The following is a 12,134-nucleotide window of genomic DNA, read 5'->3' as shown; positions in this document are numbered from 1 at the left end:
ACCAAGCATACCCCCTCTCTAAGGGATAACACTGGGGTAGACACTGCTCATTTCAAGTTTATTGTTGCCCTACAGGATTTTAGGCCCATGTTTGGCCTATCTTCTAATCCATTATATTTCTACACCAGGAGTGGCTGGAAATTTGTACTTTGATGTAATCTTTCATATATTAAAAATGTGTTGTAAATTAAAGAGGATATATTCCAACTTCAGAGTCTTCAATTTGAGTCCTGTATCCTAGTATTTTTCTGTAAGATAGATTGCTAGAGGTGAAGTTGCTAGGCATAAGCTTTAAAAAAATTTATTGAATATTGCCAAATTGCTTTTTAAAATGATGTACCAAGTTCACTTCCTTTGTGATAGATAAGAGTGCTCATTTTCTTATACCAGCACCAACATTGGAGGTTTATAATAAGTCTTTTATTTTTACCAGATGTACATCAGCTTTGTTTTTCTCCAGTCTGGCAGAAAAAATGATTGTCTTAATTTACTTACTTGCTTTGCAGTGAAACTTTTAAAAAGTTGATCTAAGAATGTATTAAGAATACAGGTTTCCCTCGTTGTCCAAAAGTAGAGTGGTCCTATGAGACCTTTTGTAAGCTGAACTTTGGCATAAAGTGAAGAAGTAATTACCTTAGGACACATCTTTCTAACAGATGCACAGAAGAAACTGAGGTAAAGCATAGCTGCTCACAGACACAACAAAGCTGTGGTGGTTTGATGTTGAGTATACGTGTTTCCTGGGGAAGGAGCTTGGTGGTGCCACTCTTAACTGCTCAGGGTGCATGATGCCTCTGAAATGGCTGGCTGCAAAACAAATGCTGAACGCTGTTTCTGCATTTTGCCTGGTTTCCATAAAAGTGAAAATCCTCTTTGGGTTTCATTTAGCTAGCAAAAACAAGTACTAATGTAGGTCTTTCATTTGAGTATTTGATGCTTTCCTTACTGACTTGAAATGGTTGTCAATAAAAATATCTCCAAAGATTGGTTATACTTTGACTGTTTTGAATATATGGCTATTAAATTACAGTTAGCAAATCATAGGAATTTGCACTGTTTGTAATTATTTTACCAAAGTGGTTCTTGATATTTCAGAACCTACACGTTGGTTAAACTGGATGCCTAAACTTTTGAAACAAGTATTTAGCTGAAATAAGTAGGCTACAGTCACATGCCAGTTTCACAAGAATGTTGCTGTTTCTAAGTACCTAAATATTTATCCTAATTAGAGGTGGGTCTTAGGCAGCCTAGCTTGGGGAAAGGGGAGACCTTTTGAGTATTTGTTTAAAAACTTTCTATGTTTGGAAACTGGTCTTTGGTGTCAGAAACATGTTAACAGTTTTTAAATTCCTAGTTTGCCATCCAAAGCAGAGAAGAGATACAATAAATTTTAAGAAAAATCCATAGGGGTACAACTTGCCAGGAATAATAAGACTACTGACAGAAGTGAAACCAGAGTGATATATTTAGTAGTAGAATCAGACCTGCTTCCTCTTTTTCTACTTCATCAGATTGCTTTTGAGTTGAGAGCAGATTTTGTGGAGAGTTTTGAACGCCATTACCAGAGGTCAAGGAAGGTCAAGGAAGCTGTGGTTTAGAAAGATACACTTGGTAGCAATATGGATGGTGGACTGGCATAGCAAGGGAGTAGAAAGTAGAACCAAGATGCCGAGAGTCAGAACAAGTGCAGTTGGAATGGAACTGTTACACAGAATATTGCTGAAATTAAAAATAATAATGAAGGAAAGGTGGGCATGTATTCTGTGTAAGCTTTCCCTTGATGAAAATTTTAAGTATTAATAAACACCCTATGTTCTAAGAGAAGAATTCTGAAAGTATTTAGTACTGTGCCCTCTTCCTCCTTGACCCCCAGAAAAGTGCAGTGAGGAAAGGAGTGTTTGTCATTTGTAATTTTGAGGGGCCCCAAAATTCGTGTATGTACTGTATGTGTAGGTATTTGTATCTTGCTTCGGTCCAGAAAGGATTAAGACTTTTAAGAATGATTTAATCACATGTTAAAAACTAGCAAGATGTTTGCATTAAAGATGGATGAAAAGGAAGAATAAGGATAGAGATATGAAACAGCAAGAAATTAGGGTAATAAAATAGTTTTTACAGAAGTATAGTGATTTCTTTGAATTTTTGTAGAATAAAGAACCTGCTTGAAGGCCACTGGTTTTGCTCTTAAGATTTCAGGCAGTATCCTAAAGGTAAATACAAATATGTTCATGAGATGAAAATGAGCCAGTTGCTCAGAAGAAGCACAAGTGTTCCTGATACTTGAATTGAAAACCGGAGAGACATTTTAATGGATCACAAGTATGGTGGCTTAGTACCTACTTATTTTGTCATTGTTTTACACAATTGTAGAAGTTATTTTTAAAATAGAATAATGTCTAAAATAAACTAAGTACTGGTAAAAATGTCTCTAGAAAGTGATGGACATGGGCAGGTGTCTGATGTGTTCAAGAATGGGAGGAAGAGCTTTGCATTCTTGGAATTGATAGCTGTCTGGTGTATGGTTCCAGGAGAAAAACCTGTAAGTAGAATCCTTCAAATTACCCAATATTGGAGTGTGTGTATTTGTTTCATTAGAAATAGAACAAAAACAAAAAGATCCTAAAATTGTTTTATCGCTCTACTTAATTTCTGATATTTAAATTAAATGGAAAAAGTTGCTTCTTCCACTCAAAGTTCAATCATAGCCAGCATTTCTACTTGGGCATTTTGGACATTCGGAGCATCTGACAGCCTAGAATTCCTAGTCCAACCACTTAGGCTAAGATTAAGCCATTTATATTGGAGGCACAGTTTATCTTGTACCTTTCAGAGTATGTATGTTTCTTTCCTTTTATTTGGTTGTGATTTATTTTTATTTCTTTTATATGTGTTCTTGAATTAGTATATGTTCTGTATGTACACTTGTATTAGACATGTGTTCTACATGTATACATATAGATATAAGTGCTACAAACTCTTTCTTGAATTAGATAGGACAAGGAAATGTGGTTTTATCTTAGATGATGTGACTACATTTTGAATAAATAAAAGTTTGCAACTTGTGTATGATTTGTTCTATCAAAATGTTATGTGGAAACTAATGTAAACATCAACATTTTTTTCAAATTAGGGTGGATACACTTGGTGTGAATTTAGGAATCTGAGTCTGTATCCAGTATTCTGATAATATAGTTGAAGTAGACAGAAGGCTTTCCAAGCATTGTTTTTTTGTGTGACAGTTCTAAACCTGAATATTTTAGAAAGACAAAATTTGAAAGATAAGCACGAAAGCTTAACCTCACAGAGAGTGGGTGTTCATATTTTGTTGATGATCCAGAATCAATTGGTGATGTATTTAGCACCCTCAGAAAGGGAAAGAATGCAGAAGAACTATTACTTGCTCAAAACCAAACAAAAACCAAAACAGAACAATTCAGTAGAGGTTTATTGTTTTAAGTTAGGAAGAAATGAATTCAGTTTACACTTTACTTGAAGCTTTCTTACTTGAACCAAGTCTAGCTAGAATGATTTCATTTCTGGCTCTACTTATGTTGAAATTACTTTTAAAAATACGTAAAAAAACAGAAAAAACAAAAAAAAGTATAACCCTAGGTCATAAAGGGCTATAGTTTACTTGGAGAAACTCGTATGAAGCAGTGAACAATGCAAGAGAATATAATTACCCTAAGATACGTGCTAAGTGTATTTTTTTATACTTAATATGTAGTTTATCTGAAATCTATTAAAGTATGGTGCAAAGGAAGATTTCTGAATGGTTAGGTAGTTTTGAGGGCTACCCTTTTTATCGAAGTATAGCTGATTTACAGTATTGTATTAGGTTCAGATGTACAGCAAAGTGATTCGGTATACATAAATATAAATTATTCTTTTTCAGGTCCTTTTCCATTATGTTATTACAGGATACTGAACATAGTTTGCTGTGTTATGAGGGCCACCTTTTTGATACCAGTTTTATGGAACCCAATGATGACTATTTGTTGATTGAAATATTAAAATATATATTAACCAAGATACTATGAATGCATTTATGCTTATGTTAATTTGTATACTTTAATCATAGGAGATGCTACATAAATGTGAAAAATAGAACATTAATGTTAAGATTCTTAGTCTTCTGACAGTGCTTGGCGCTCATGTGGATCCCCAGCTCTGAATTAACATAGCCTTGTATAGCTGTGTGATTTAGATTAAAGCAGTAGGAGGAAGTGATCTGGCAGAAATTAATTGCTGCAAGAGATGATAAATCTGATTCATATTTATTCAGTAAATGTTACTGTAAAAGTTGAGTTAAAATTGAGACAATGCATAGCTAGTTCAGGAAACAATGACTGCATGATATATGGCCCAGTGACTAGTAACAAACACTGGGCTTCCTGGCATTCTTAGGTTTGTGTTGCTATCAGAAGACAAAATACAAAACGTAGTCAGTCCTGCAGTCGCAATATTAACCAGAACCCAGGTATAGATAGTAAATACATAGTGGGACTTAACCTGCATAGGATTCTTGGTACCTTATTGCTTTAGTAAATTACTGCACTTTAATTAAAAAAAAAAATATATATATATATATTTAGACTTGGAAAAAAAGTAGAGATGTGTGTATAGAAAATAAACACTTTATTTCTTAAGGAACAGAATTTGGGGCAAATAACTGGTTCCGATGTTAGCTTCTTCCTTAAGCCCTTACCTGGTTTTGTATGTTATTCGACTAGGTAGTTTTTAAGTAATAAATTGTGCTACTTATCTTTAGAGCCCCTGTCCGTTGACTGATAAAGTTCATTATTTCAACAGGGAGAATAAAAAACAAGAATTGGTTTGACCAAAAAATTATTGAGTCAAGGGGAAGGGTATAGCTCAAGTGGTAGAGTGCATGCTTAGCATGCATGAGGTCCTGGGTTCAATCCCTAGTACCTCCTCTAAAAAAATAAAAAAATAAATAAACCTAATCACCTCACCCTCCCCCCATAAAAAATAAAATAGTAATTGAGTCCAATTAGTTTTCTGAAGCATTTAGAGCATGCCAGACCTTTACACCGGTTGTATTAAAACCCTACTGGTTGTAAAAAATCTGGAATTTCTCTTAAAAGGAAAAAGCGTTTGACTAGCATCATTTTGAAGTGTAAATCTCTTACCAAAATTTGTAGCAAGCTTAGTGTGAATCTAGTTCTCCCCCTCCAAGTTATGTTTATGTTATTTGCCTTATGGTATATGAGTTTCGTTTTTTGTAAGTCAGATGTTAAGATCCATTTGGGGAGTCTTTTGTATTGGTAAAATAGCATTTTTGTATGTAGCTCATCTCTTTAGAAATAACAGTATAACAGATTTTAGCTCCTTTTCAAGAAGTAAAATTTCTCAGAAGTCCACTTTATGTCCTAGATTGCATTTTTTCTAGCAATATATTTGATCTGGATTCTTACTTATAGTTTAGATGGTGACAGAGTTAATATCCTTGGAGTGGGAGAAGAACTAATGTTTTTGTGGGGTTTTTTTTAGGGGGGGGTCACTTGATTTTTGTGTTACTCTTTGTTTAAAACAAATAATGCCTTAAAAGGAAAGTTTTTTGGGCTATGGCAGAGAACCAACTATGTTTAGAAATACATTTTAGTAAAGCAGTTTTTCTAGTCATGTTTCAAATTGTAGAAATTTTTTGGCAGTAATTTTATCCAGTTCTGTTTGCAGTCCAGTTACAACGCAGGGATCACAAACACAGCTGCCACAGAAGCACTATGGCATTACCTCTCCCATCAGCTTAGCAGCTCCCAAGGAGACTGACTGCCTGCTTACACAGAAATTAATTGAGACTCTGAAGCCCTTTGGGGTTTTTGAAGAGGAAGAGGAGCTGCAGCGCAGGTCAGTGTGTGTATGTTTATAATTTTTTTTTTGGTTATAATTTTTTTATTAACATAATAAACTGATTTTGAAGAATTCTGTACTCAGAAGGTCAGAATTATTCTCCTCAAAACATCTGTTTCAGACAAGAGTGATGCATAGAAAAATCTTTTTGTCTATTTAGAATTCTCATCCCTTAATTTTGATTTGTGGTATTTTTGGTTAGTACGGTACTACAGAATTGTCAGGAGAAAGGGGAATGCCTTACCCAGTGTAGCAGTACCTAGAGATTGCTCACTATTATGTACTTTCTTTTTAACTAATAAAAACTGGTTAAAATTTAGGAAGCCACTTACTGAAAACTTCTTCATTTTTATTAGTGATGATCTAGGATAACAAGCAACTTGATACTTGATTGATATTTGTTCTGTCAACAGGATTTTAATTTTGGGAAAGTTAAATAACCTGGTGAAAGAGTGGATACGAGAAATCAGTGAAAGCAAGGTAAGGGGACTTGTTTGTGTATAAAGTAACTTGCCAACTGAATACAACAGTTGTCTTATATAACTTGTTCTTATCTGAGTGGATTTAGAGTCTTTAACGTGGAATCTGTTATAGACTATTGACAACAGAATTTATATTTGGTTTCTAGATATTTTGTCAGTAGGAAAAACTGAATTTAGTGATTTTATAAATACTTTTGGTTGCAACACTTTAAAGCTGAAACTCAGTAATTACTTACAAACTTCACGGAAGTAACGTTTACCCCAAAAGGTGCTTTAAAAATGTATTAAACATGTATATTAAGTATTTGAGAATCTTATTACCTTTTAAGGAATTCTGCAACAATGAGCATTTTTTAGATTTTCAGATATTAGACTCTCAAATTGAGTATTTTTTTTATAATAGCATTATTTGAGTTCCTATTTATTATGAAAATTCATTCAGCTGTTGAATCCACGACTGAGCTTCTGGTAAAAGAAATGTATTCTTACAGTTGTGTATAATTCATTTGAACCATTAAAAAAATTCCATAAGTAGTGGTCATTTTTCCAGGGTAGTACAAAATGTGTATTTAGTCCACAATACAGCTGAAAGATTGATGGAAAGGGAACCAAGGGTAGAAGCAAACCTGAGAGAAGGTATAAAGGTAGAAGAAGAGTAAGTTAAAGTCTTGATTTTAGTCAAATTTGTAATATTATTTTCTTAAAGCTGTATATATGTATTTCAAGCAGTTGATTAAAACTTCAGCAGTTGGAGTATTCTATCTAAACTGGGAACTCCGTGTGTACTACGTGTTTGTCATTGATAGTTTCTGATAAAAATGATTACTTTGAAAAGAACTTCTTTTGAGCTGAGCAAAGGATGTCCAAATTTAAGGATTTTTACTCATTTATTGAACTTAGTAATTTCCTTAATCTTATGTAGGAAACAGCTTTGTTTTAAAGGCTTTTTCTTAGATGTTTAAGTTGAAAACTGTAGACAAAGTCGGAACTTAGATTTATTCATTGTGAAACAAGAGCACTATCTCGTCGATGGTCTAGTTTCTTTTAAGGGGTAATTCTTGATACAGTTCTTTCTGCTGATTTTCCTGAGGTTAAAAATTGTTTGCGTTAATGAAATGAATGCTTATTCCTAATCAAATTTGTCTGTGGCCGTTTCTCTGTAGCCTAACTCTGTCCACAGTAAGTTGGTTGGGGAATGGGACTTTAGAGGTTAGGCTTCACAAGTCTGATCTTACGTATCTGTTTTTGTAGGGGGCATTTCTTTCTTAGCTGGCTAGTTTTAAGACCTGGATACAGGGTTTCCTGATGTTGGCACTGTTGATAGTTTTGGACCACGTAGTTCTTTATTAGGGGCTATCCTGTGCATCGTAAGATGTAAAGCATCACTCTTCCTGTTAGATGCATTACCTCTGCCCAGTCTCTCCGAATTGTGACAACCAAAAATGTCTCCAGTTAAATCAGTTGAGAACCACTGATTTAATACATAGTTATAATTAGTTTATAATATTTTGGGGGAAATGTATATAAAATTTGAATTTTATTTTAGTTGTGTGATTTGTTTGCCATCTAATAGTCTGAGACTTCAAAAAAAAAAAAAAGATTTGCAATTGAAAATGTTTTTCTGTGACCTGAATTAAGAAATCTTTATTTCTGGGTTACAATTTCTAATAGATACAAACATACTAATGTCTAATACGGTAATAGCTACCAGCCAGCCACACTTGGCTGTTTCAACTTAAATTAAATAAAATTTAAACATTCAGTTCCTCAACCACTGTAGCTACATTTCAGGTGCCAAATGGTGAAATGTAGCTAGTACCTACTATGCTGGACAGTTCTACCAGAGAATGCTCATCCAGAAGATGAATATTTTGCTAGAGATGTCTGAGAGCAGTGTTCTCAGGTAGCTTCTTTCTAACTTCCTTTGTAGGCGTGTTTCTGCGCACATCTTGCTGGCCTAATTTTAATAACCAGGCCAGCTTTATAAGTGGGTTTTTAAAATACCTAAATATAGGAAGATATGGTATTGTCTACTTTTTAAAAATGTAGTATTACACATATAGGTTGTCTGTTTTCCATAAGTGATGATTAACGTGCAACAAGGGAATCCCTGAAGACTTTTACAGTTTTTTTTTTTTTAGTGTTTTTGGTAACAGTTTATGTCATTTTGAGGAAGAGTGGTCTCTTATGTTCTGCTACTGAGTAAGACTTTATTGAGGAATTGGAAAGTAAAAAGAAACCTTGACCTAGCATACATTGATTGTTTTTTGTGTGGACAGGCGTCATCCTTACCACGAAGGGTGGTTCAGTATTCTCCATCGTACTTTATAGTAGTGCCAGGGTCAGGAAGGTGATTTTTAAGTGCATTCCTCTCTCTCCTTCCTGGTGTTTCCACCCTAAGAAATTATGAGTAATTTTGGTTCTGTTCAAAATCATCCCACTAAAGCCTTTTGGAAATCTGAAAGTCTAAATTATTATGTAGCATTGTTGGCCTTAAAGTCACTCTTGATATGGTAAAATTATAGTCTCCTATACCGTGGGATATTTGCTATAATCATTGAATATAACCTTTTAAGCAATCAGAATATATGTTTTTGTTATATTCTGACATTCATGAATTATGCAGCACCTCATGAATAAAAATCTCTGATTCTAACATTGCTTCTGTGGAATCACATGATTTTTATAGCCGTTTCTAAAAATGTGGCAAAATTTCCAAAATAGTATGGGTCTTCACCAAAGGCACCCTGATTAAAAGTTGTAAATTGCTTAAGTTCCAAGGTAGGTTGACCTATGAAGGCCTGGTGTATTGTACAGCTTATAATTTGTGTACCTCTGTTTAAATTTGCATTGAAATCTTACTTGGTTTTTTTTTTTTAATGTACAGTGTTATTTGAAACTGACAAAGTAACTTCTTGTTTGCTTCAACAGAATCTTCCACAATCTGTAATTGAAAATGTTGGTGGAAAAATTTTTACATTTGGATCTTATAGATTAGGAGTACATACAAAAGGTAAATATTGTTTTCATTATCTTAAGAAGGAATACTTAATTTTATAAAAATTATGACATCTCAATTACTTGTGGTGCATTATATAGCTTAGGTTTGCATGGAAGACAGAGTACTTCAGGGAGCCTAAATTTGGTACGAGGAAAGGTATAAAATGATACCTTCTATACCTGCGTGGTCAATACAGTATTAAGTGAAATAAAAAATGTAGTTTCTGTTGAATACTGACATATGGTTAGTGACTACTGTACTAGACAGTGCACGTAAAGTACCTTTTTCCCACTGGAGAGATCCATTGGACAGTTCTTTTGGGCAGTGCTGCTCTCTGTATCATTTTCTCTGCTTGAAGAATATGTCTGGAAATCAGAACAAAAATAAATTAAAGCTTGAAAAAAGAGCCTGTGGATTTTCTTTTCCCCATGCATTTATTATAGTTGTGAAATAATAGTGAAGCAAAAAGCAAACCAAAAAAAAAGTGTATCTGCAGCCATTAACAATCACTGTTAATACTTTATTAGTTATGCTTACAGTTTTTTCCTCTGTGTAAGTAAATATACAGTAAGAATGTAGAGAACATTTATTGAGCTCTTTCTTTTTTCCTGAACACTGAGTTTACATGCTTTTGGTTTTCATAATCTTATTTATTCCTCAGTATTCTTAGTCGTACATAACAAGTGGGAGTCTGAGACTTAAAGAGGCAGTACAGCTTGAACAGCTCTCAGCCATCTCTTGGCAGAGCTAGGATTCTAACCGGCAGTCTGAGGCAGTCATCTTCAACCATTAACCACTGGCCTCTCTGTTAGAAGTATCTGCCAGTCTCGTGATCTCTTTGTCATGGCATTATTCCTTCTCCCCATCTCCACTATTCTGTGCCTGTAGGAGTGCATTTGCTTTTGATGTGTCCTGTGAACTATACTCCTTTCACCCCCTTCACAAATATGCCTTCCTAGTTAGTTAGTGCTTCAGCTGTTGCGTCTTTCAGGAAAACGACTGTGTTGACCTGATTCCATATTGATCTCTTCCTCTTACGTGATCTCAGTTTTTGGTTTTAGTATCTTTTTTGTGCTCTTCCTATGCACTCAGTGCTGTCCTATCAAGCACCAAATTAATAACAACTGTCTTACCATGGTCTGCCTCTTTGGATTCTTTCCATTGGTCCTTCTTGAAGTATATAGGTCCCATTTAGGGGCAGGTAGGAGCCTATAAGCACCAATTGCAAAATATATAGGAGTTAACTATTTTTTGTTTCACTAATGAACATGGCTGTGATGAATGACACCAAGATGTTGGAGGTGTTCTTGAATAATTCTCTCTCTTACCGTAAGTCCTATCTGAGTCACCTTTCTTTGATTCTCACTTCACCTGGGCCACTGCAAATAGAGGATGCTACAGGGAAAAACATGTCCCATCAATTAGAGCCATGTTTTTCTTGTATTGGTAATTTTTTTTTTAGGCGACGGGTGTATTTTAGAGGCTGAAGAGTATAATGTTAATAGGTTTTCAACATTAAATAGTACCATGATAAGATGCAAAATAATTTTCTTGTAATAGTAATTAGTGGTTGATGGGTTTTTTTTTTAGGTGCCGATATTGATGCATTGTGTGTTGCACCAAGACATGTTGATCGAAGTGACTTTTTCACCTCATTCTATGAAAAGTTGAAATTACAGGAAGAAGTAAAAGATTTAAGAGTGCGTAAATGTTTGGGGTGAAAGGGGGAGGAGTTATAAAAATTAATTTCGTCAATTGAGTGAGTTTTATGATAACAGCGATTAATTTATTGAACTCTTGCAGTTTGCCAGACTCCTTTAATTTGTATGCATGCATTTTTATTCTTTACAAACAAGTCTAAAACAGTAAGTCTGTAATTTTATGTACAGAGGAGGAAATGAGGCACACAAAATAAATATTAAGCAACTTGGCCACCATCACATATCTGAATGGCAGAGATCAAGAGCCTAGGCTTATCTGATTCAGGATTCTAGTGTCTTAAATCTGTTTACTGAGAACCTAGTCCATGTTAGGCAGTGTACTAAATTATATTTAAACAATTTCAAGTATTGTGTTCATTTGAAAGTACTAAAACCAATATAGTTCTAACACATAGTTTCTGAAACCCTAAACTTGTTTAATTTTCTCACAGGCTGTTGAAGAGGCATTTGTACCAGTTATCAAACTATGTTTTGATGGGATAGAGGTAAGGTTCAAATAAACAGCTGTTGCTATGTGTAATTTTGATAGATGTAGGTTAAAAACTTGATTTATTTTAAAGTTTTATAATTGGTAAGTTGATGTAATATTAATAAGAATTAAGTTTTTTTGAATTGGAAATGACTGCCTATTTGTAAAATACACCATTTTTAGTCTTTTTTTAAAAAGAGCCTTGTGAAACTAGGAACTAAAATATAGCCAGAAGTAATGAAATATTGACTATGAAATGCTGCTTCAGAGTGGTTTACTTGATAGTTTTTCCATATGCAAATTTTATATACCTTTAGTCTTATTAAGGCAATATAACAATATATTTTTGCAAATAGAGCTGCCTTGGCTTCATTTAAATAAAATATTTAAGAAGTTGAGAGCAAATTGTGACCTGATGTTACGTATACTGAAATATTTTCTTATAGAGAAGGATATATGATTCTTGAGATGACGTGCAGTTCTCTTTGCGGTTTTCGGCGTGTAGAGTGGAAATAGTTGCGACAAAGCTGACAGTGAAGCAACTTCGGTTATTTGTTATGTTACTTCCGCTGTACATAATGGTGCTG

The 12,134-nt window shown here is 34.2% G+C and overlaps 1 protein-coding gene across 5 annotated transcripts in view; it reads left to right on the top strand.

The window, feature by feature from the left end:
• PAPOLA (poly(A) polymerase alpha) overlaps positions 1-12,134 on the top strand; it is a 53,431-nt gene that overhangs the window by 8,184 nt on the left and 33,113 nt on the right. For 4 of the 5 annotated variants that reach the window (XM_045505762.2, XM_010968763.3, XM_010968761.3 and 1 more), the window contains exons 2-6: positions 5,689-5,871; positions 6,288-6,354; positions 9,288-9,369; positions 10,948-11,057; positions 11,510-11,563. In XM_045505762.2, coding sequence (XP_045361718.1) covers positions 5,689-5,871; positions 6,288-6,354; positions 9,288-9,369; positions 10,948-11,057; positions 11,510-11,563 — 496 coding nt within the window. The remainder of the gene's footprint in view (positions 1-5,688; positions 5,872-6,287; positions 6,355-9,287; positions 9,370-10,947; positions 11,058-11,509; positions 11,564-12,134) is intronic. The other variant, XM_074365066.1, reaches the window with a different exon arrangement.

This window comes from Camelus bactrianus, chromosome 6 (assembly GCF_048773025.1).
Source record: "Camelus bactrianus isolate YW-2024 breed Bactrian camel chromosome 6, ASM4877302v1, whole genome shotgun sequence".
NCBI classification, from domain to species: Eukaryota; Metazoa; Chordata; class Mammalia; order Artiodactyla; family Camelidae; genus Camelus; species Camelus bactrianus.
The sequence above is the reverse complement of the archived record's forward strand: the minus strand, read 5'-3'. Positions and strand labels throughout refer to the sequence as shown.